Here is a 25859-nt window from a genome sequence, read left to right as displayed (position 1 = left end):
GCCCAGCACAGGTGAATTTTGACTTGTAGCAGATTAACTTCCACTCCCTAGCCACTGCCCAAGCTAGGAATGCAATGGATATACCTCCGCTTGACTCTCTCTCCCATAATCGAGACTGGTGGAGTACTGGAAACTCTCCAGGTGCAACCCTGAGAGAGGAATAGTAGTAGTAGTAATAATAAGAATCTTAAAAAATGGTGTTTGTTAAGCATTTATTATGTGCCAAGCAACGTACTAACTACTGGGGTAGATACGGGTTTATCAGATTGGACAGTCGCTGTCCCACATGGGGCTTTACAGTCTAAGTAGGAGGGAGAACAGGTATTGAACCTCTATTTTACAGATGAGGGAACTGAGTCTCAGAGAAGTTAAAGAACTCACCCAAGGTCACACAGCAGGCAAGTAGCAGAGCCGGGATTATAACCCAGGCTCCAACTTCCAGGCTCATGCTCTTTCCAGTAAATCAAGCTGCTCCTCTTAGGCCTAAGAGTATGTCCAAGAGGAAGGGATGGTCCCCAGTGTCAAAGACATCTGAGAGGTCAAGGAGGATTTAGAGAGAGTAAAGCCATAGACTTGGCTACAGGGGGATCACTGATGACCTTAGGAAATGTATCACCTTGGTGGAATGAATGGGCTCAAAATCTGATTGTCATGGATTGAAAAGGGAGTTGGTGGGAAAAAAAGGAAGGCAGTGGGCGTAAATGGCCTGTTTCAGGAGTTTGGACGGGAATGGGATCAGGGTGGTGGGATGAGCGTTGAAGGAGACTGAGAGATGGGATGATAGCTGGAGGGGACTGGGGAATTGAGAGAAGGCTTTTTCTAGAATGGGGGAGACAAGCATCTTAAAAGGCAGAAGGGAACGATCCATCAGAGACTGAAAGGCTGAAAATAGCAGTGAGGGGGAGGAGTAGAAGAGCGTGGGAGCAAGGGTTTTGAAGAAGTGAGAGGGATTAGAATTGGAGGTGCAGGTGGAGGGGGTGTGGATTTAGAAAGCAGACAGGAGAGACCTCCTCATGAGAAACAGAAGGGAAGCCAAATGAGGAATCGGCAGCAGTATGGTGAGGGAGCGATCGGGTAAAGGGAGGTTGGCTCCAGTGGTTTCAATTTAGCCACAAAGTGGTTAGTAAGGTCATCTGCAGTCAGGGAGCCCGCAGACTGGGATTGGGTGCTTCAGGAGTTCATTCATTCATTCAGCCGTATTTACTGAGTGCTTACTGCGTGCAGAGCACTGTACTAAGCACTTGGAAAGTTCAATGCAGCAATAAAGAGAGACAATTCCTGCTCACAACAGGTTTACAGTCTACAGGGGGGACACAGACATCAAAACCAGTAAACAGGCATCAATATCAATAAGTAAAATTGTAGATATATATATACATATGTACATAAGTGCTGTGGGGTGGGGAGAGGGGGAGGAGAGCAAAGGGAGCAAGTTAAGGTGATGCGGAAGGGAGAGGGAGCTGAGGAAAAGGGGGCTTAGTCTGGGAAGGCCTCTTGAAGGAGTGCGCCTTCAGTAGGATTCTGAAGTGGGGGAGAGCGATTGTTTGGCAGATTTGAGGAGAGAGGGTGTTCCAGGCCGAAGATAGGACGTGCGCCAGGGGTTGGGGGCAAGAAAGGAGAGATCGAGGCACAGTGAGAAGGTTAGCACCAGAGGAGCGAAATGTGCGGGCTGAGTTGGAGAAGGAGAGAAGGGAGGGGAGGACTTAATACATGCCATTATTATTATTATTATTATTGTATTTTACTCTCCCAAATGCTTAGTAAAGTGCTCGGCACACAGTAAGCGCTCAATAAATACCATTGAATGAATGAATGTGTGGGAGAAAAGGAAATGAGTGTCAGTGGGGGAAGGCCTCTTGGAGGAGATGTGCCTTCAATAAGGCTTTGAAGGTGGAGAGGGTGCTGTCTGTTGGAAAAGATGAGAAAGGGGGTTCCAGGACCAGAGGCAGGAGGTGGGTGAGAGGTTAGTGGCAAGATAGACAAGATTGAGGTACAGTGAATAGGTTGGCATCAGAGGAGCCAAGTGTGTGGGCTGGATTGTCGTAGGAGAGTAGCGAGGGGAAAGCTGGGAGAGGACAAGGTGATTGAGTGTATTAAAGCCAACGGTAAGGAGTTTCTGTTTGATGCGGAGGTGGATGGGCAACCACTGGAGGTTCTTGAGGAGGGGGGTTACAGAGGTAATAGACACGACCCCTCATGTCGCTTACAGTCTTAAAGTTTTAATGAAGTTTAATAGGCCCATCCTACTTCCTCTTCCCTCTCTCCCCCTACCACTTCCTCTACCTCCCCGAGTGGCATCGGAGGTCAATATGTTTGTCTCTTCTCTCCTTCTCCAGGGGGTCAGGCCATAGAGTCCCTCCTGACACGTGCCCGATGCTATGGGCGGCTAGGCCAGAAGAGAACAGCTGTGTACGACTTCAACGCCGTCCTCAGCAGAGACTCCGGAAACGTGGCAGCGCTGTGTGGGAGGGCGTTTATGCTCCTGGTCCTTAACCAACAGAAGGTATCCTTGTGTGCCCCTCCGCAGCCGAAGGATGTGATCCTTATAGGAGCAGCATGGCCTAGGGGAAAGAGCCTGGGTCTGGAACTCAGGGGACCTAGGTTCTAATCCTGGTTCCACTAATTGCCGACTGTGTGACCTTGCTTCTGTCCCTGTCTGGAACTTCCTCCCCCTTCACATCAATCAATCAGTGGTATTAATTGAGCACTTACAGTCAGCTGGGTGCAGATTATTGTACTAAGCACTTGGGAGAGGGCAATAGAGTTGGAAGATATTATCCCTCCCCTCAAGGAGCTTACAGTCTACTGGGTGCAGAGTATTGTACTAAGCACTTGGGAAAGGGCAATAGAGTTGGAAGATATTATCCTTCCCCTCAAGGTGCTTACAGTCTACTGGGTGCAGAGCACTGTACTAAGCACTTGGGAGAGGACAACAGTGTTGGTAGACATGATCCTTGCCCACAGGGAGCAATCTAACTGGGGAGACAAACATTCCTGTAAATGACAGGTAGGGGAAACAGTATTCATTCATTCATTCAATCATATTTATTGAGCGCTTACTGTGTGCATAGCACTGCACTAAGCGCTTAGCACTGTATAGTGCTATACAGTATAAGGGTGTGCACATAAGTGCTGAGAAGATAGAGGCAGACATCAAAGCAGCATGGCGTAGAGGATACAGCATGTGCCTAGGCGTCAGAAGGGTGTGGATTCTAATCCCAGCTCTGCCACCTGTCTGCTGTGAGGCCTTGGACAAGTCATTTGACTTCTCTGTGCCTCAGTTACCTCATCTGTACAGTGGGGATTAAGACTGTAAGCCCCACGGGGGACAGGGACTGAGTCCAACCTGATTTGCTTGTATCCACCCCAGTGCTTAGAACAGTGCCTGGCACATAGTAAGCACTTAACAAATATCATCATCATTATTATTATTATTATTAATAAAGTGCTTAACAAATACCGGAATTTCCAGCACTTACTACAGTGCCTGGAACATAGTAAGCACTTAACAAATACCATCATCATTATTATTATTAATAAAGTGCTTTGGGGTATGGACACCAGTATATAGGTGATGCAGAAGGGAAGAAGAATAGGGAGGGGAGCCAGGAAAGGTTAGTTAGAGAAAGCTTCCTGGAGGAGGTATTATTTTAATAGGGCTTTGGAGCTGTGGGGAGTGGTGTTCTGGCAGATATGAAGGGGGAGGGAGTTCCAAGCAGGAGTGAGGTGGTGAACAAGGAGTAGATGGCGAGAGAGAGGAGTTCGAGGTACAGTGCTCAGTTATTTATTATTATTATTATTAATCATATTTATTGAGCGCTTACTATGTGCAGAGCACTGTACTAAGCATTTGGGAAGTACAAATTGGCAACATATAGAGACAGTCCCTACCCAACATTGGGCTCACAGTCTAAAAGGGGGAGACAGAGAACAAAACCAAACATACTAACAAAATAAAATAAATAGAATAGATATGTACAAGTAAAATAAATAGAGTAATAAATATGTACAAACGTATATACATATATACAGGTGCTGTGGGGAAGGGAAGGAGGTAAGATGGGGGGGATGGAGAGGGGGACAAGGGGGAGAGGAAGGAAGGGGCTCAGTCTGGGAAGGGCTGGCTCAGTCTGGGAAGTGAGGTTGGTGGTAGAGGAGCCAAGTGGGCAGGCTGGGTTAGAATGGGCAATGAGTGAGGTAAAATAGGGCATGAAACGATTGACTGCTTCAAATCTGCTGGTAAGGCATTTCTGTTTGATGCTGAGATGACTGGACTACCACTGTAGGGCTTTTTTATGGTAATTGTTAAGTGCTTACTATTTGCCAGGCATTGTACTAAACGCTGGGGTACGTCCAAGCTAATCAGATAGGTCAGTTCCTCTCCCACATGGGGCTCACAGTCTTAATCCCCAGAGTCGGAGGCTCTGGGTCCTAATCCCGGCTCTGACGCTTGCTGGCTGTGAGGCCTTAGGCAAGTCACTTAACTTTTCAATACCTCAGTATTGTCATCTGTAGGATGGGGATTCAATACCCAATCTCCTGTCTACCTAGAGTGTGAGCCCCATATGGAACAGGGACAGTGTCTGACCTGATTAACTTGTATCTACCCCAGCACTTAGAACAGTGCTTGACACTTAGTAAATGCTTAACAAATACAGAGATTAATATTATTGTTATTATTATTAATAAGAAGAAGAATCAAAAGAATAATAATTATTATGGTACTTGTTAAGCACTTACTATGTGCCAAGCACTGTTCTAAGCTCTGAGATAGATACAAGTTGATCAGGTTGGACACAGTCCAAGGGACTCACAATCTCAATCCCCATTTTACAGATGTGGTAACTGAGGCCCAGTGAAGTGACTTGCCCAAGGTCATATAGCACACATGTGGCAGATGGGATTAGAACCTTAGCGTGGCTCAGTGGAGTCCGAGGTCATGGGTTTGAATCCCGGCTCCGCCACATGTCTGCTGTGTGGCATCGGGCAAGTCACTTAACTTCTCTGAGCCTCAGTGACCTCATCTGTAAAATGGGGATTAAGACTGTGAGCCCCACATGGGACAACCTGATCGCCTTGTATCTCCTCAGCGCTTAGAACAGTGCTTTGCACATAGTAAGCGCTTAACAAATGCCATTATTATTATTATTATGACCCTGGGGCCCATGGTCTATCCACTAAATGCTGCTGCTTCTCATAATGAGCACTCTCCATCTGCTTGCCATGCAGGAAGCCTTGAGGGACCTAACATTGGCCCTCAAGCTGGACGCCTCCTCAGTGGTCCCTGAGATCCTCACCCTGAAGCCCGAGGCCCAGGCCCTGATCTGCCACGGTCTGCACGCCCACTGCCGGGCGGCCCTGAAGGACTTCGCCCCCCACCCAGGACCCACCCTGGGAGAGCCCCCCAAGGACCTCCTGGCCCTCGGACGAGCCCTGACTACGATAGGCATCAAGCGGAAAAGCGGACACTTCCTCTACGCGGACGTGCTGATTGCAGTGGGTAAGCGACCCGCCCCTGACGTCCGGGGCTGCCGTGGGCATTCCAGGCCTCTGTCGTAGCCTCCAGAATTTTGATTCTGCCAGGGTCGTTCCACAGTGGTGGTGGGCATTGCAGGGCTGCAGTAGTCTTTGGCATTCTGCAGCTGTTCCAAGTCTTTCGTGGGGATGTTATAGTTGTGGTAGCCTCTTGCATCTCGTGGCTGCCGTGGGCATCCCCGGGCTTGGGAGCCCTGCCACTCTGACCTCTGACTCCGCCTGTCCCCACAGGGAGACACGAAGAGGCCATCGCTCACCTCCGGGAGGCCCTGGGCCCCTCCGAGATGTGTGGGGCCGCCGCCCGGGCCCGGCTGGGGTGGCTCCAGCTGAAGAAGAGGGATGCCCGGGCCGCTGCCCACCACCTGGAAGCACTGGCTGGCCAAGACCCCCAGCAGCTGGCCTTCCTGCTGGACCTGATGGACGACGAGCAGCGGCAGTCGCTTGTCCAGGTAGCATCCCACTGGCGGGGCCGAACTCATGGCCCCTCAGGGCTGGTGCTTTCAGGGAAGTGTCAACGTGGGAGGGAGGACAAGCCAGTACGGCTGGCCAAGCAGCCCACCCTTTATTCATCCTCCCAGTGCCACCTCATTTATGTACATATTCATTCAATCAATCATATCCAGCACTTAGAACAGTGCTCGGCTTATAGTAAGTGCTTAACAAATACCATCATTATTATTATTTATTGAGCACTTACTGTGTGCAGAGCACTGTACTTAGCTCCTGGGAGAGTACAATATAACAATAAAGACGTATTCCCTGCTCACAGCGAGTTTACTGTCTAGAAGGGAGACAGACGTAAATAAATTACCAATATGAAGTTAAATGCTGTGGGGCTGGGAGAGGGCATGAATAATTACAGTTACATTTTTAATTTATTTATAATTAAATTGCAAATCTGTAGTTTATTTATTTATATTTATGTCTGTCTCCCCCTCTAGACTGTAAGCTCACTGTGGGGAGGGAATTTGTCCATTATAGTGTTATACTGTACTCTCCCATGTGCTTAGTGCAGTGCTCTGCACACAACAAATGCTCAATAAATGTAATTGACTGACTGAAGCCAGCAGAAATGCTGCTGTTACTTCCCTGAATACTTGTGTTCTAAATGCAACATACAGTCCTGGCTTCCAATTATCAATCAGAAGTGATTTTTAAGCACTTACTATGTGCAGAGTACTCTATTAAGCACTTGCGAGAGTACAACATAACAATAAACAGACATATTTCCTGCTCACAGCGAGTTTACTGTCTAGAAGGGAGACAGACATAAATAAATTACCAACATTAAGTCAAGTGCTGTGGGGCTGGGGGTGGTGGTGAATAATTACAGTTATATTTTTAATAATTCATTTATAATTAAATTGCAGATCTGTAATTTATTTATTCATATTAATGTCCATCTTCCCCTCTAGACTGTAAGCTCGTTGTGGGGAGGGAATTTATCCATTATAGTGTTATACTGTACTTTCCCATGTGCTTAGTGTAGTGCTCTGCACACAATAAATGCTCAAAAAATGTAATTTGACTGACTCCAGCAGACATGCTGCTGTTACTTCCCTGAATACTTGTGTTCTAAAGGCAACATACAGTCCTGGCTTCCAATTATCAATCGATGAGAGGTGATTTTTAAGTGCTTACTATGTGCAGAGCACTCTATTAAGCACTTGCGAGAGTACAATATAACGATAGACATATTCCCTGCTCACAGTGAGTTTACTCTCTAGAAGGGAGACAGACATAAACAAATTACCAACATTAACTGCTGTGGAACTGGGAGGGGGGATGAATAATTACAGTTACATTTTAAATCATTTATTTATAATTAAATTGCAGATCTGTAATTTATTTATTCATATTAATGTCTATCTCCCCCTCTAGACTGTAAGCTCATTGTGGGGAGGGAATTTATCCATTACAGTGTTATACTGTACTTTCCCATGAGCTTAGTGTAGTGCTCTGCACACAATAAATGCTCAAAAAATGTAATTTGACTGACTCCAGCAGAAATGCTGCTGTTACTTCCCTGAATACTTGTGTTCTAAAGGCAACATACAGTCCTGGCTTCCAATTATCAACTGATGAGAGGTGATTTTTAAGTGTTTACTATGTGCAGAGCACTCTATTAAACACTTGCGAGAGTACAATATAACAATAAACAGACATATTTCCTGCTCACAGCGAGTTTACTGTCTAGAAGGGAGACAGACATAAATAAATTACCAACATTAAGTGCTGTGGGGGTGAATAATTACAGTTACATTTTAAATAATTTATTTATAATTAAATTGCAGATCTGTAATTTATTTATTTATATTAATGTCTGTCTCCCCCTCTAGACTGTAAGCTCGTTGTGGGGAGGGAATTTATCCATTATAGTGTTATACTGTACTCTCCCATGTGCTTAGTGTAATGCTCTGCACACAATAAATGCTCAAAAAATGTAATTTGACTGACTCCAGAAGAAATGCTGCTGTTACTTCCCTGAATACTTGTGTTCTAAAGGCAACATACAGTCTTGGCTTCCAACTATCAATCAATGAGAGGTGATTTTTAAGTGCTTATTATGTGCAGAGCACTCTATTAAGCACTTGCGAGAGTACAATATAACAATAAACAGACATATTCCCTGCTCACAGTGAGTTTACTGTCTAGAAGGGAGACAAGCATAAATAAATTACCAACATTAAGTGCTGTGGAGCTGGGAGGGAGAATGAATAATTACAGTTACATTTTTAATAATTCATTTATAATTAAATTGCAGATCTGTAATTTATTTATATTAATGTCTGTTTCCCCCTCTAGACTATAATTTCGTTGTGGGGAGGGAATTTATCCATTATAGTGTTAGACTGTACTCTCCCATGTGCTTGTGTAGTGCTCTGCACACAATAAATGCTCAAAAAATGTAATTTGACTGACTCCAGCAGAAATGCTGCTGTTACTTCCCTGAATACTTGTGTTCTAAAGGCAACATACAGTCCTGGCTTCCAATTATCAATCGATGAGAGGTGATTCTTAAGTGCTTACTATGTGCAGAGCACTCTATTAAGCACTTGGGAGAGTACAATACAACAGAATTAGCAGAGATATTCCCTGCCCTTAACAAGCTTACTATCATCTTAGGTTCCAGTCCCAGCCCTGCCATTGAATGGCTAGGTGATCTTGAACAAGTCACTTCCCCTCTCTGGACTTCCAGGAGCTGGCGTGATTCTATTCCCCACTCTGCCTCTGGCCTTCTGTGACACCTTGGGCAAGGCAGTAAATCTCTCTGGGCCTCAGTTTCCTCACCCTTAAAATGGGAAAAAGAAACCTAGCCTCCCTCCCTGTTAGATTGTGAGCCCTGTGTGGGACAGGGATTGTATTCAGTATGATAATCTTAAATTTATTATAACTTTGTGCAGCACTTAGCAAATAGTAAGTGCTTAAATACTATATAATAACGCTATTAATAATACTATTAAATAATGTTATTAATAATGCTATTAAATAGCACTATTAATCATACTATTTAATACTATAAATACAATTACTACTTTTGTTACCTCTCTGTGCTTGTGACACAGTGTTTAATGCTGTAGTGAATAATTGCCCCATTTTTATGCTTAGATTTTGCAATCACAAAAAAGGGAAGAGGCTATTATGAGGGGAATTAAATCTAGCCATAAGAGGAGCAGGAGAAAAAGGTGAAGAAATAAAAGAGAGAGGAAAGGAATGGAGAAGGAAGAGGAAATTAAGAGTTACTTGAGATTACATCTTTTCCTTCGGGAGCACTCTCCCAGTTACCTCATACAGTATTCACTTGGTGAATTTAAGTAACCCCCTCGTGCCTCACTTCACATCCTATCCTGTTCAGTCTCCAAAAACCTGTGGCATTAGCATATTCCAACCCTTTTCATGCTCCAACTGTTCTCTTTCTACCCCAGAGTTTGCCTGCCTCTCTGAGCCTGTATAAACCGCTATCAAGCCATCAATTAATGGTATTTATTCATTCAGTCGTATTCATTGAGCACTTACCGTGGTTCAGAGCACTGTACTTAACACTTGGGAGAGTACAATATAAAAGACACTTTTCCTGCCCGCAACAAGCTTACAATCTAGAGGACTCCTGGGGAAGGGGGATCGTGTTTGCTTATCAGTCAATCGATCGATTGATCATTGGTACTTATTGAGCACTTACTGTGCGCAGGGAGCACTGTTGGGGAAAGTACAGTACAATAGAGTTGGTATACATCATTCCTGCCCAAAAGGAGCTTCCAGTCTTCAGGGAGAGACAGACATTAAATAAATTACAGATGAGGGAAATAGTAGAGTATAAGGATATTTCATTAACTTGTATCTACCCCAGTGCTCAGAATAGTGCTTGGCACATAACAAGTATTTAACAAGTACTATTATCACCATATTTAGACTGTGAGCCCGTTGGGTAGGGACCGTCTCTATATGTTGCCAACCTGTACTTCCCAAGTGCTTAGTACAGTGCTCTGCACACAGTGAGTGCTCAATAAATATGATTGATTGAATGAATGAATGAATGAATATTTACACAGATGCTAAGGGGCTGGGGTGAATGGCAAAGTGCACAGGGAGCAGAGAGTGGGGAGAGGATGGGGAAATGAAGGTTCAGTCAGGGAAGGCCTCTTGGAGGAGATGTGATTTTAGGAGGGCTTGGAGGTGGGGAGAGTGGTGGACTGTCAGATATGAAGTGGGAGGGAGTTCCAAGTCTGAGAGAAAATGTAAGTTAGCGGTCAGTGGGTTGGTAGATAGATGAAATCGAGGCACTGAGAGTAGGTTGGTGTTAGAAGAGTGAAGTGTGCGGGCTGGGTTGTAGTAGGAGGAGAGAAGTGAGGTAAGGTATAGGGGGGAACTGGATGAATGATTTAAGGTTGATGATAAGGACTTTCTGTTTGTCGTGGAGGCGAATGGGCAACCACTGGGCGACCAGCATTTTGGGAAAAGGGGTGCGAAGAGACTGGAGGCAGGGAGACAAGATTCCAACTCTCCAACAGGAAAGAGAAAGAAGAGGATGGGGACTGTTGCTTGGATGTCTGTCTGTAAGGGGGAGATCAGACAGAGACAGAAGAAAATGGTTCAACTCTTGTTGGTGAGGTCATGGGGTCACAGGCCCTAGAGAATAGCAGCAACCAACTAGCCTCGGCCCCTTTCCAAAGTAATCCAGTTTGCGGGGTCAAGGGAGTGTGGACTCTAATCCCGGCTCCACCACATCCACTGCGTGACCTTGGGCAGGTAACTTCAGTTTCCTGTGCCACAGTTCCCTCGTCCGTAAAATGGAGTTTAAGACCTTGAGCCCCACGTGGGACATGGACGATGTCCAACCTGATTAACTTGTATCTACCCCTGGGGAGGGCCCTCGTGGCCCGGACTCTTCTGCTGCAGAATTTTGCCTCTTTACCCCTAGGGCCATCAAGGCCAGAGTGGGTATTTGTTGCTCCGGGTCCGGAGCGGGCGCAGGGGGAGGGAGGGAGCTGTTTGACACTTTGCGACCTACATATTCCCTCTCGGCTGTGTCTGGGGAAAGGCAGCAGGGAAAGCCATAATGAGAAATCCATTAGAGCAGCGACTGCTAATGGAGCTCCCTTTATTGACCTTCTCCAACTCCTGTTCATGTTCCGGTGGCGGGGGACGAGCTGGGGGCTATTTTATCCCTGAGCCAATGTGCATCCAGGGCCTCCAGCATCCCCCTCCTGGTCCATCATTCCCTGGAATGGTAAGTGTCTCCCTATTGGGCCCCACCAGCTTCAGATCCAGCCCAGGAGGACCATGTCCTTGGACCCCCTTCCCTGCCCTCTTGGGGTTGTTGTTTGCAAAGTGGCACTGTGGGAGGGAAGGATGGGAGCCGGTTTTAGGCTGCTGTAGCTATAAAGCAAATGAGCTGGTGGGAATGGGACATTATGCACATTTAATTGAGAGTTAAGAATCAATTCAGGCAACAGAAATGCATCTGTCACTCTGTGTGACTGCCAAGCGCTGGTAAACACGGGCGAGGAGGGGCTGGCCAGGTTTGTCCGCATGCAGTGAGGGCTGAGGGAGGTAGCGGGGGATGGAGGGTGGGAGAGGGGCATTCTCCACCACCAAGGAAATCGCTCAAGAAAATGACTCTGGCCTGGACTAAAGGGTTCTAGACTGTGAGCCCACTGTTGGGTAGGGACTGTCTCTATATGTTGCCAACTTGTACTTCCCAAGTGCTTAGTACAGTGCTCTGCACACAGTAAGCGCTCAAGAAATTTGATTGATTGATTGATTAGAGGGGTCTGGACTCTGGGTGAATTCCGAACCCCAGAGAGCAACATGGGTAACAGGCTGAGACTGTCTGGCCAGCCCGGCACTCCCAGGGCATGGGCCGTGCTCTGCTGTTCCTGGGGAAAGCAGAGCGAGGCTGTGGTTTAGGGGTGGGCTGGCTCTTAGGGTCTCTGAATCCCTCTCTGAATCCCCATTGAGCCCCCAGGGTCATGTTTGAGGTCATTCATTCTATCATATTTATTGAGAGCTTACTGAGTACAGAACACTGTCTAAGGGCTTGGGAAAGTATATTACAACAACAAACAGACACATTCCTTGCTTGTAACTAGCTTACAGTCTCTCATTAATGCCAAGCTCTGGGTCAGAGCAGACACATCCTTGTCCCACATGAAGCTCACAGTCAGTACAGTGCTCTGCACACAGTAAGCGCTCAATAAATATGATTGAATGAATGAATGAACATGGGAGGAGAGCAAGGACCCTATCATAAAATGAATGAGGAAACTGAGGCCCAGAAAGATTAGGTGCCTTACCCAAGATCCCCCAGCAGGACAGTAGTGGCACAGTGCTAGAATTTGGGTCTCATGATTCTCCATTCCATGTTCTTTCCCCAGGCTCTGCCATCCCAATTAATAATAATGATAATAACAATAATAATAATAGTGCTTGTTAAGTGTTTACTATGTGCCAAGCACTGTAAGAGTTGGGGTAAATGCAAGATTGGACACAACCCCTGTCCCACATGGGGCTCACACTCTTAATCCCCATTTAACAGACGAGATAACCGAGGTCCAGAGAAGTGAAGTGACTTGCCCAAGGTCACCCAGCAGACATGTGGCAGAGCCGGGATTGGAACCCAGGTTCTTCTGACTCATTCATTCATTCACTCATCATATTTATTGAGTGCTTACTATGTGCAGAGCACTGTAGTAAGCACTTGGGAAGTACAGGTCGGCAACATCTAGAGGCGGGTCCCTACCCAATGACAGGCTCACAGTCTAGAAGGGGGAGACAGATGACAAAACAAAACGTGTAGACAGGTGTCAAGTCATCAGAACAAATAGAAATAAAGCTAGATACACATCATTAAGTGCTTTGCACATAGTAAGTGCTTAATAAATACCATTATTATTATTGTTATTATTAAAATGAAGAGCCAGGTGGAGGATGTCAGTCAGACAATCGTGTTGATTAAGCACTTACTGTGTGCAAAGCACTATACTTAACGCTTGGGAGAGGACAATATAACAATAAACAGACCCATTCCCTGTCCACAGTGAGCTTACAATCTAGAAGCGAAGCAGCGTGGCTCAGTGGAAAGAGCCCGGGCTTTGGAGTCAGAGGTCAGAGGACTCCCAGGCCTGTGCTCTATCCACTAGGCCAAGACTGGGGTGCCTGGCCCAAACTCATCTCGGCTGTTTCTACGGGTGCCTGGGACTCCTAGAATTGGACTGGGCTCTGCTGGAATTCTTGGATCCTGTCTCCCTGCAGGCAGCCCCCACCCCATATCGCTCGGCAGGTGGGAGAAACAGAGGGCTTACCAAGCAGAAACCAGGAAAGGGTAGGGGGCTCCCCAGAGGCTGAGCAGACGGAGAATCAGTCAGTTAATCAATAAATCAATCCTCCCATCCATTCATTCATTGTCGTATTTATTGAGCGCTTACTGTGTGCAGAGCACTGTACTAAGCACTTGGGAAGTACAAGTCAGCAACATCCTTCAGTGGGATATGGCATAGTGAATAGAGCATGGGCCTGGGCCTCATTCTCGCCTGTCCCACCATCAACCCCTGGCCTGGAATGCCCTCCCTCCACACATCCGCCAAGCTAGCTCTCTTCCTCCCTTCAAAGCCCTACTGAGAACTCACCTCCTCCAGGAGGCCTTCCCAGACTGAGCCCCCCTTTTCCTCTCTCCCCTGCTCTACCTCCTTCCCTCCCCACAGCACCTGTATATATGTCTGTACAGATTTATTATTCTATTTTACTTGTACATATTTACTATTCTATTTATTTTGTTAATGATGTGCATTTAACTTTGTTCTGAGGACTTGACACCTGTCTACATGTTTTGTTTCGTTGTCTGCCTCCCCCTTCTAGACTCTGAGCCCGTTGTTGGGTAGGGACCGTCTCTATACGTTGCCAGCTTGTACTTCCCAAGCACTTAGTACAGTGCTTTACACACAGTAAGTGCTCAATGAATACAATTGCATGAATGAATAGGAGCCTAAAGGTCTTGGACAAGTGTGGCTCAGTGGAAAGAGCACGAGCTGGGGAGCCAAAGGTTGTGGGTCCTAATCCCAGCTCTGCCACTTAGCTATGTGACCTTGGGTAAGTCACTTAACTTCTCTGTGCCTCAGTTCCCTCATCTGCAAATGGGGATTGAGACTGTGAGCCCCACGTGGGACAACCTAATCACTTGTAACCTCCCCAGCGCTTAGAACAGTGCTTTGCACATAGTATGCGCTTAATAAATGCCATTAAAAAAAGTCACTTCACTTTTCGGTGCCTCAGTTACTTCACCTGTAAAATGGGGATTAAGACTGTGAGCCCCATGTGGGACAAGGACTGCATCCAACCTGATTTGCTTGAATCCACCCCAGCAACTGGCACATAGTAAGTGCTTAACAAATACCACAATTATTATTATATGTTGAATGCTTCTGTTTGTGGGGCACAGTTCTAAGCATTTGGAGCCTACAAGGAGCTTACACTCTCACAGGGGAAACAGAGGGATGTAATGAAGCAGCACAGTTTAGTGGGAAAAGCATGGTCCTGGGAGTCAGAGGACTCTAATCCCGTCTCAGCCACATGTCTGCTGTGTGACCTTGGGCATGTCACTTAACTTCCCTATGCCTCAGTTACCTCATCTGTAAAATGGGGATTAAGACTGTGAGCCCAATATGTGATATGGACTGTATCCGACCTGATTAACTTGTATCCACCTTAGCATTTAATACGGTGCTTGGCACATAGGAAGTGCTTAACAAAAACCATTAAAAAATTATTTACAGTGGGTGGGAGGAGGAGGAAGGAGAAAGACGCAATAAGCATGTTAAGGAAAGAAAAGCAGCGTGGCTCAGTGGAAAGAGTATGGGCTTTGGAGTCAGAAGCCATGGGTTCAAATCCCCGCTCCGCCAATTGTCATCTGTGTGACTTTCGGCAAGTCATTTCACTTCTCTGGGCCTCAGTTACTTCATCTGTAAAATGGGGGTTAAGATTGTGAGCCCCACGTGGGACAACATGATTGCCTTGTATCTCCCCAGTGCTTAGAACAGTGCTTTGCACATAGTAAGTGCTTAACAAATACCATTATTATTATTATATGGAAATGAAGAGGTAGCAATGGTATCTTTTATCTCCAGTGCACTGTCGTCCCAAATGCTCAGTACAGTGCTCTACTCATAGCAGGCACTCAGTAAATACCACTGTTTGATGAATAGGAAAGTATGTAGATCTCTGTATGAATGTGCTAAATTAAAACACAGGGGTTGTGTTCTGGTCAAACCCCTCTTCCAGGAAAACACTCATTGTAGTACATTGCAGAAACGATGTTGCCTAGCAGATAGATCATGGTCCTGGGAGTTGGAGGACCTAGGTTCCAATCCCAGCTTCATCATGTGTCTGCTGTGTGACCTTGGGCAAGGCACCATTTCTCTGTGCCCCAGTTTCCTCATCTGTAAAATGGAGATTTGATAACTGTTCTCCCTCCAATTAGCACCTGCACAGCACAGCACCTGTATACAGCACCTGTATATATGTATATATTTGTACATATTTATTATTCTATTTATTTATTTATTTTACTTGTACCTATCTATTCTATTTTATTTTGTTAGTATGTTTGGTTTTGTTCTCTGTCTCTCCCTTTTAGACTGTGAGCCCGTTGTTGGGCAGGGACCGTCTCTATATGTTGTCAACTGTATTTCCCAAGCGCTTAGTACAGTGCTCTGCACACAGTAAGTGCTCAATAAATACGATTGATTGATTGATTGATTGATTGAATTAGACTGTGAGCCCCATGTGGGAGAGGGGCTGGGCCTGACCTAATTATCTTATACCTACCCCAGGGCTTAATACAGTGCTTGGCAAATGACAAGTGCTCAACGAATACCAGAATTTTTTTTAATGGTATTTGTTAAGCGCTTCCTATGTGCCAATCAATCAATCATATTTATTGAGCGCTTACTGTGTGCAGAGCACTGTACTAAACGCTTGGGAAGTACAAGTTGGCAACATATAGAGACAGTGCCTACCCAACAGTGGGCTCACAGTCTAATGCCAGGCACTAGACTAAGCACTGGGGTAAATACAAGCTAATCAGGTTGGATGCAGTCCTTGTCCCGCACGAGGCTCACAGTTTTGATCCCCATTTTACAAACGAGTTAACTGTACACAGAGAAGTTAAGTGACTTCCCCAAGGTCACACAGCAGACAAGTGGGAGAGCTAGGATTAGATCCCAGGTCCTTCTAACTCCCAGGCCACGCTGCCTCTCCATTATTATTACTCAGTATCTAACGCCCCATTTTGGAATATCCAAAATGGCTCATGTAGTTGTAGTCCCTAACTCCTTAACAATGTTCCTCCAAGAATGAGGAGTGGAAATTCAACTTAATGGAGAACTGAGTTGATTTTAAGAGAAATAACTTGAGTATGTCTCCCTTCGCCCACTCCCTATTCGCTTCTTCCCTCCCTTCCGTTTCCCTCCCCTCTTCTTCCCTCTTTTTCCCTCCAACCTCTCTCCTTTCCCCCTCCTCCTCCTCCCATCTCCTCCCATCTTTTAGACTGTGAGCCCACTATTGGGTAGGGACTGTCTCTATATGTTGCCAACTTGTACTTCCCAAGTGCTTAGTACAGTGCTCTGCACACAGTAAGCGCTCAATAAATACGATTGATGATGATGATGATGATCTGCTCTCCTCTCTCCTCCTCCCCACGCCTTAGGCCGCTGCTGCTGAAGGGAACATCCTGGACAGCGAGAACCGCCCGGAGGAGGCTCTGGGCTACTGGTCCTTGGCGGTGTCTGGGAGCCGAGGCCAAGCGAAGTTCCTCCGCCAACGAGCTGCCTGCCTGGCGCACATGAAGGAGTTCGGCCAAGCCCTGGCGGACCTGGACGAGGCGATAAAGAAACACGGCCCTGGTGAGCTCCATGGGCTAGCGGAGGACTACTGCACCCGGGGTCTCCTGCAACTGACCCTCTCGGACGAGGAAGCGGCCACGGAGGCATACATCAAGGCCCTACAGTTGCAGCGCTCGGTGGCCCTGGGCCTCGTGGCTCACCAACCCGGCCCGAAACGGGTGGCACAGGTTTTCTACCAGGTGGCTCTGCGCCATGTGGACGGGCACCGCTATGAGGATGCCTGGAAGGTGGTCGAGTTTGGCCTCCTCGTGGACCAGAACCACGGCAGCCTCAAGAAGCTGAGAGCGAGAATCAAGAGGGAAGTGGCAGGTTGTAGTGTCCATTGACGACAATGCCTGGGAGAATAAGTGGTCGATAAATACTGAGAATAATAGCAATGAATGTGTGGGGTTTATTCACTATCCAGAACCATTTCACCACAGTGACCTTATTCCAACTCCACAATGCCGAGGAAGGGTAGAGGGGGTGGGTTTCAGTGGGATTTTGAGGGGTGGGCTTTGAGAGGTGAGACTTTGAGGGGTGGGGGGTTAAAAAGCAGAATTTTGGGGGGTGGGGCTTTTTTAAAAAAATGGCTTACTATGTGCCGGGCACTGTACTAAGCACTGGGATACGTACAGATAGGTTTGGACAAAGTCCATGTCCCACCTGGGGCTCACAGTTTTCATCCCCATTTTACCGATGAGGTAACTGAGACACGGAGAAGTGAAGTGACTTGCTCAAGGTCACATAGCAGACAAGTGAGAAGCAGCGTGGCTCAGTGGGAAAGAGCCCGGGCTTTGGAGTCAGAGGTCATGGGTTCAAGTCCCGGCTCCGCCACTTGTCAGCTGTGTGACTTTGGGCAAGTCACTTCACTTCTCTGGGCCTCAGTTCCCTCATCTGTAAAATGGGGATGAAGACTGTGAGCCCCACGTGGGACAACCTGATCTCCTTGTATTCCCCCCAGCACTTAGAACAGTGCTTTGCACATAATAAGCGCTTAATAAATGCCATCATTATGATTATTATTATTATTATTAAGTGGCAGAGCTGGGATTAGAACCCATGTCCTTCTAACTCCCAGGCCTGTGCTCTAGCCACTAGGCCATCCTGCTTCAAGGGGAGGGGCTTTGAGAGGCATGGCTCTAAAAGATGGGACTTTGAGGAGTTGTGGCTAAGCCCTGGCCCCCACCACCACCCTTCCCCTGAGGGACAAAAAGAGTCCTTTACCCAATCAACCAATGGTCTTTATTAAGCACATACTGTGGTAGAACGCTATACTAAGTGCTTGGGACAGCACGATGTAATAAAGTTGATAGATGTGAGTCCCTAAACACAAGAAGTTTACAGTCTATAGTGGGAAACAGACAGTAAATTACAGATAGGGGAAATCTACTCCCCCTGGAGCTCCGTGGATGGCCAACAATCATCCACCAGTCCGCACACTTCGCTCCTCTAATGCTAATCTTCTCATTGTATCTTGATCTCGTCTATCTCACCACTGACCCCTCACCTAGGTCCTGCCTCTGGCCTGGAACCCCGTCCCTCCTCATATCCGATGGACAATTACTCTCTCCCCCTTTCAAAGCCTTACTGAAGGCACATCTCCTCCAAGAAGCCTTCCCTGACTAAGCCCTCCTTTCCTTTTATCCCACTCCCTTCTGCATCATGCTGACCTGCTCCCTTTATTCATTCGCACTCCCAGTCCAACAGCACTATTTACATATCTCTAATTTATGTATTTATATAAATGTCTTTCTCGCTCTCTAGACTTGTAAGCTCGTTGTGGGCAGGGAATGTGTCTATTTATTGTTATATTGTACTCTCCCAAGCACTTGGTACAGTGCCCTGCACACAATAAGTGCTCAATAAATATGATTGAATCAATGGAGCTGGGTTAGAGCCAGGGACCACCCAGGCACTGCAGTCGCTGTCTTATCCGCTCCTTTCTGAGTGGCCCCCATTCAGGCTCTCCGGGACAGACAGGACCCCCACCTCACCCAAGAAGCTGTGGGAAAGATACTCTTGGCATCACCTGCCCAGAACGAGAGAAGGGATTGGAATCAGAGCAGGTGAGTGTAGTGTGAGCAGGGGACAGGAGGCGGGACCCAAGGAAGAAGGTCAAAGATGGGGTGGAAGGGTGGATACCAGAGGATAGATTCAGAAAGGTCAAAGGTCATCCATTTATGAGGAAAAGGAAGGTCAGGGACAGGAGAGTTGGGATGAGGCTGAGAAAAAAACAGGGAGCCATGAAGTCCTCCTGGAAAAAGACCCTGCTGGAGTCAATTATCAATCAGCCGATCAATCTATGGTATGTATTGATTAATGTCTGTCTCCCCCTCTCCAAGCGCTCCTGGTTTGGGCAGGGAACATTTCTGCCAATTCTGTTGTATTGTGCTCTTCCTAACAATCAATCAATCAATCAATCATACTTATTGAGCACTTACAGTGTGCAGAGCACTGTATTAAGCGCTTGGGAAGTACAAGTTGGCAACATATAGAGACGGTCCCTACCCAACAGTGGGCTCACAGTATAGAAGGGGGAGACAGAGAACAAAACAAAACATATTAACAAAATAAAATAAATAGAATAAATATGTACAAATAAAATAGAGTAATAAATACGTACAAACATATATACATATATGCAGGTGCTGTGAGGAAGGGAAGGAGGTAAGGCAGGGGGGATGGAGAAGGGGAGGAGGAGGAGAGGAAGGAGGGGGCTCAGTCTGGGAAGGCCTCCTGGAGGAGGTGAGCTCTCAGTAGGGCCTTGAAGGGAGGAAGAGAGCTAGCTTGGCAGATGTGGGGAGGGAGGGCATTCCAGGCCAGGGGGAAGGGCATTCCAGGCCAGGGGGAACACTTAGTATAAAGCTCTGTGCATAGCATGCTTTCAATAAAGATGACTGATTGATTGGTTGATTTATTAAACACTATGTACAAAACACTGTACTAGGTGCTTGAAAGAGTTATGACACTTATTCAGCACTAAGGCAGGGTTGATAAAAAATAATTAGATTAGACCCAATCCCTGTCCCACATGGGGCTTGCCATCTAAGAGATAGGGAGAGGAGGGATCTTTTCCCTATTTTATAGATGGGGAACCTCAGGCCCAGTGAAGTAAACTGACCTGCCCAAGGTCACAAAGCAAGCCAGTGACACAGCTAGGACTAAAACCACGCTCTCCTGACTCCATGTCCAGTGTTCTTTCCGCTCTCAATCAATCAATCAAGAGAAGCAGTGTGGCCTAGTGAGAAAGGAGTGTTGCCTAGTGGATAGAGCACGGACCTGGGATTCAGGACCTGGGTTCTAATCCCAACTCCACTACTTGTCTGCAGCGTGATCTTGGGCAAGCCACTTGCCCATGAGAGTCAGTGTCCAGTTCCTCCAAGCCTCTGTGGAAGACCATGTCCTGGGCAAGAAGGGCTAGAAAGAATGACCCAGGGCCATGTCACTCATGGTCTTGTGTTCTTAGGACCCGCTGTCCAGGCACTTGTGCAAATGGTGCTCTTGGAAAGTGGTGAAATATAAATGTCCAAACTACCCCCTCTCAAAACTGCTCTGTGTCAATCAATCTGGCCATGAAATTGCCCTCACTTCTTCCTCTCACTGGCCATCAAATCTTGGGCTCATCACATTCACAACCAGATCCTTATATGTGAACTCGTTTTCCACTTACGAGGTTCCCCCGCTCCTTTCCTCTGGTCCTCCCTCTGATCCTGTGCCTTCTCTATCCAGAATTGTCGGGGGAATTATATATTTGAATTGGAGATTCTACAGATGGAGTTGAGTGCTGTGCTGGAATCTGGGTACGGCTGTGGAAATGCTACACTTGGCTTCCACAGGAAAGAGTCGAAAGGAAGGGATATTAACAACCCTGTAGCGGAGAGGCCTGTTTCAAGCTGGGAAGCGGTGTGGCTTAGTGGAATCATTCATTCAGCTCTTCTCTCCTACCCATCCTCACTCCTCTCCACTACACCCCAGTTCACTCACTTTGCTCCTCTAACATAGACCTACTCACTATGCCCTGATCTTACCTCTCTCTGACTGGTATGACATAGTGGATAGAGCATGGGACTGGGAGCCAGAAGGTCCCAGTGCCACCACTTGTCTGCTCTGTGGCCTTGGGAAATTCACTTCACTTCTCTGTGCCTCAGTTACCTCATCTATAAAATGGGGATTGAGACTGTGAGCCCTACGTGGGACAGGGACTGTGTCCAACCTGATTTGCTTGAACCCATCCCAGGGCTTAGTACAGTGCCTGGCACGTAATAAGTGCTTAACAAATACCACAGTTATTATTATAATTATTATTACCATCCAACTCGCCTCACTCTTCCTGCTCTGTCCCTGTCTCTCCCTTTAAGGACCCAGGATGGACCATCCAACACCTCTCAACCTCCCTCTCCATCCCTGACTCTCCCTCCAGTGACCGAGAATGGACCATCCAACACCCTTCTCTCTTTCTCCACTTCATCCCTGACTCTCCCTCCAATGACCCAGGTTGGACCACTCAACACCCCTGACTCTCCTCTCTTTTTCCTTGACTATCCCTCCAGTGGCCCAGAATTGATCTCCTGGCCTCAGATCTGCCCAAATCCCTCCGCTATTGCTTTCTGCTGCCCAGCTTCCTGCAGAAACAAATTCCATCTCGTATCACCCACTGGATTGTGAGAGGATTCCACTCTCCAGGCCCCAAGGGTGTGGGATTTGGGGTGCAGCAACTCCTTGTTCACCCTCCCTATGCCCTCCAGGATTGTGCAGTTGTCTCAAAAAACAACTAATCATCCCCTCCCCACCCCACCACGCTATGTGGAGCCCTCATATGTTCCTGGAACTTGGTGGGATTAATTCACAAACGTTTCAAGAAACCTTGTCATTCTAAAAGCCAAACTTTCCTCACTGCAGCACCTAGCATCATTCTCCTGGTGAACGGATTTTTTTCAAAAAAATGTTTTCATTTTGCAGTCAGGGTTTTATTTTCTCTCCCCTTGCATTTCTGCAGCACCTCCAGCGATGGAAATCTACTAAGACTTCATGAAAAGCAAATCTAAGTGTGCAGTTGAATTGCTTTTATTTCTTTGGTCCTGTAACATGTGTCCCTGTCTCTTCTGTCCTCTCTGGCTTGGTATTTAAGTGTTTTTTCTCATTCTCCTCCAAAGCTTTCAGCAGTTACTCTTTCTTCACCTCATAATGCAGAAGCACCAGACCACTTAATAATAATAATAATGGTATTTGTTAAGTGCTTACTATGTGCAAAGCACTGTTCTAAGCACTGGGGAGGTTACAAGGTGATCAAGTGGTCCCATGGGGGGCTCACAGTTTTTAATCCCCATTTTTCTGATGAGGTAACTGAGGCGCAGAGAAGTGAAGTGACTTACCCAAAATCACACAGCTGACAGTTGGCGAAGCCAGAATTTGAACCTATGACCTCTGACTACAAAGCCCGGGCTCTTTCCACTGAGCCATGCTGCTTCTCCTTCTTCTTCACTTGTTTGAAGACTTCTCCCCCAGCTCTCTCCCTTCTCCTCTCCCATTATCCTCCAGCTTGTAGTCTTAATCCCTCCCAAAATGACCCTCTCATTAATCCTTGTTTCTGCTTTCTCACCTCCCATCCTTTTCTCATGCCTTTCCCTCATCCTAGGACCCCCCACCCCACCCCACCATCCCTTTTCAAATCCACTAGGCCAAAGATTTCCCCATCTGCAAGCCCTTATAATAATAATAATGGCATTTATTAAGGGCTTGCTATGTGCAAAGCACTGTTCTAAATGCTGGGAAGGTTACAAGATAATCAGGTTGCCCCACGGTGGGCTCACAGTCTTAATCCCCATTTTACAGATGAGGTCACTGAAGCCCAGAGAAGTGAAGTGACTTGCCCAAGGTCACATAGCTGACACTTGGCAGAGTCAGAATTTGAACCCAAGACCTCTGACTCCAAAGCCCGGGCTCTTGTCACTGAGCCACGCTACTTATGAAATCCTACCTCCTCCATTAATTCCCCTTAATAATTTTATTCTTCCCCAGATCATCTCCTCTAAACTCCCACCTCAGCATTAATGTGCTCAAAGTCACCCAAGGCATTTTTCTGCACATCGATTTATGTAACATACAATTTAAGCACTTATTTATTCATTTTTCCATCCATCTATTCCCTTTTCCTCCTAACTGAATATTGTTTGTTGTCCATCTCCCCCATTAGATTTTGAGCCATTAGGGATCATGTCTCTCCCGAGCATTCAGTCCAGTGTTTGGTATGCTGTAGGTGCTGAGGAGATAAGATGGCTGGATATTTAAGAAAACAGGCAAAATCCCCATCCTACAGGGGGAGAGAAAAGAGCAGTACTGGGGAAAACATGAATTCAGGCTCCTGGAAGTTGAGCCAGGAGGAAGCAGGGAGGCTTACAGATGAAATGGAGAGAAAGTCCAACCTTGCTGAAAATCACCTCTGTGCTGTGGGAAGAACTGAAGCCTGCAGTCAATCACTCAATCAATTGTACTTTTTAATTGCATTTGTTAAGTGCTTACTATGCCAGGCACTGTAGTAAGCTCTGAGGTAGATACAAGCTAATCACAGTCCATGTCCCACATGGGATTCAGTCTTGATCCTCATTTTGCAGATGAGGTAACTGAAGCACAGAGAAGTGAGGTGATTTGCCCAAGGTCTAATGGCAGAGAAGTGGCAGAGCCGGGATTAGAACCCAAGTCCTTCTGAATCCCAGATCCATGTTTTATCCACTAAACCACACTGCCTCTTATTTATTGAGCACTTACCTTGTGCAGAGCACTAAACTAAACACTTGGGAAAGTACAGCATAACAAAATTGGTAGACACATTCCCTGTCCACAATGGGCTTAAGTCTAGAGGGGGAGAGATGTTCATATAAATGAACAAATTACAGATATGTATATAAGTGCTCTGAGACTGAGGGAGGGGTGAATAAAGCGTGCAAACCCTCCACTGGCCAATGGGACAACTGGTGCTCATTCATTCATTCATTCATTCATTCATTCAATCATATTTATTGAGTGCTTACTGTGTGCAGAGAACTGTATTAAGTGCTTGGGAGAGTACAATAAATACCACAATAAACAGACATATCCCCTGCCCACAATGAGCTTACAGTCTAGAGAGCTAACCTAGGACACGTGTATCCCAGGATTTTCCAGACAGCCATTTCCCTGTTTCTTTCCCACTAGGATTCTGGAAAATCCCCCCTACCTCCCTGAAAGCTCCCACTCCATCCAGGCCAATGGTAATGAGAGCCAAGGATCAGGGTCCATTGGGCTCTTTTCTGTGAAGAAGAGACCCTTCCTTCACCTGGTGGATTTCTCAGTTGAAGTTTGATGAACGAGTTGGCCAACCAAGTGCCTGGGTTCAACAATCCTTCCCCAGCCGGTGCTGGACAGCAGATATGGCAGCTGAGGGGAGGGGGAATTAAGAGGAGCCAGACCCCCAGATGTGGCAACTGGGTGGGCCAAGAGGGGCTGGACCCCCAACTTCACTTGGACTCCAGATGAGTCAAGAGCTCACTCCACTATACAACGACCACCTGGTATTTACCTCCCCCTCTAGACTGTAAGCTTGTTGTGGGCAAGGGATGTATCCAACAATTCTTTTATATCGTACTCTCCCAAGCATTTAGTACAGTGCTCTGCACAGAGTAAGTGTTCAGTAATAATAATAGTAATGTTATTTGTTAAGCACTTACTATATGCCAAGCACTGTTCTAAGCACTGGGGGAGATACAAGGTAATCAGGTTGTCAATCAATCAATCAATCACTCGTATTTATTGAGTGCTTACTGTGTGCAGAGCACTGTACTAAGCGCTTGGGAAGTACAAGATGGCAACATATAGGGACAGTCCCTACCCAACAGTGGGCTCACAGCCTAAAAAGTGGGCTCACAGTCCCACGTGAGGCTCACAGTCTTAATCCCCATTTTACAGATGAGGGAAGTGAGGCATAGAGAAGTGAAGTGACATGCCCAAAGTCACACAGCTGACAAGTGGCAGAGCTGGGATTAGAACCCATGACCTTTGACTCCCAAGCCTGTGCTCTTTCCACTGAGCCATGCTGCTTCTCAATAAATACAACTGATTGATTGAACACCTACTGAGAACTCAGGACTGGACTAAGCACTTGGGAGAATTCAACAGCAGTAAGACTGTGTCCAACCCGATTATCTTGTATCTACTTTAGTGTTTAGTAGTAATAATAATAATAAAACGATGAGGGTATTTGTTAAGCACTTACTATGTGTTGAGCACTGTTCTAAGTGCTGGGGTAGACACAAGCTAATCAGGTTGGACACGGTCCTGGTCCCAAATGGGGCTCATAGTCTTAATCCCCATTTTACAGATGAGGTAACTGAGGCTCAGAGAAATGACTTGTGTGACTTGCCAAGGTCAAACAGCAGACAAATGGCGGAGCCAGGATTAGAACCCAGCTCCTTCTGACTCCCAGCCCCGTGCTCTATCTACTAGGCCGTGCTGCTTCCCTAGTAAAGTTCCCTGCCTATAGAAAGCGCTTAATACTATAAAAAAAAGACACATTCCTGCCCTCAAGGAGCTATTCCCAGTGAAAGCAGGAAAGGGAACTGGTGTAGAGCAAGGAACTCTTTCGACAGCAAGATCCCCCACTGTAGAGAGATGGGCTCCCTCATCCTTGGAGATAGATGGGCGGGTGGGGGGGAATGCTGGAAAGTGCTCTGAATGGCATCACAATGGCCCCACCCACGTCCCAGACTTAGAATTGCCATGGCTCCCAGAACCCAGATCTGGCTTGGGTCCTTCAGTCGCCCACCCATCTGCCCTGCCCCTCTGGGGAGGCAGGCCCAATGTGCTTATGTGCACGTGACTGTCTTGTCCTCTGCCCCCTCCCTTGCCCCAGGAGGAGCAACTGGGCAGGAAGATAGGGCAGAGTCCATTGCCCTGGGGACACCTGGCAATCTG

General features: G+C 46.8%; 1 protein-coding gene and 1 non-coding gene across 2 annotated transcripts in view; one reads left to right on the top strand and one right to left on the bottom strand.

Moving 5' to 3' along the window:
• The window catches only part of TTC34 (tetratricopeptide repeat domain 34), a 39347-nt gene extending 22050 nt beyond the window's left edge, over positions 1 to 17297 (top strand). The window contains exons 4-7 of the mRNA XM_038747191.1: positions 2337 to 2503; positions 5230 to 5500; positions 5767 to 5984; positions 16736 to 17297. Coding sequence (XP_038603119.1) covers positions 2337 to 2503; positions 5230 to 5500; positions 5767 to 5984; positions 16736 to 17257 — 1178 coding nt within the window. The 3' untranslated portion in view covers positions 17258 to 17297. The remainder of the gene's footprint in view (positions 1 to 2336; positions 2504 to 5229; positions 5501 to 5766; positions 5985 to 16735) is intronic.
• On the bottom strand, positions 22 to 159 carry LOC119929229. Its single transcript, XR_005451363.1, has one exon. It is a non-coding gene; the product is annotated as a small nucleolar RNA SNORA7 (small nucleolar RNA).
• Positions 17298 to 25859: the final 8562 nt, after the last annotated feature.

The sequence above is a fragment of the Tachyglossus aculeatus genome, chromosome 5, assembly GCF_015852505.1.
Source record: "Tachyglossus aculeatus isolate mTacAcu1 chromosome 5, mTacAcu1.pri, whole genome shotgun sequence".
Classification (NCBI taxonomy): domain Eukaryota; kingdom Metazoa; phylum Chordata; class Mammalia; order Monotremata; family Tachyglossidae; genus Tachyglossus; species Tachyglossus aculeatus.
This window is presented reverse-complemented; position numbering and strand designations above follow the sequence as displayed.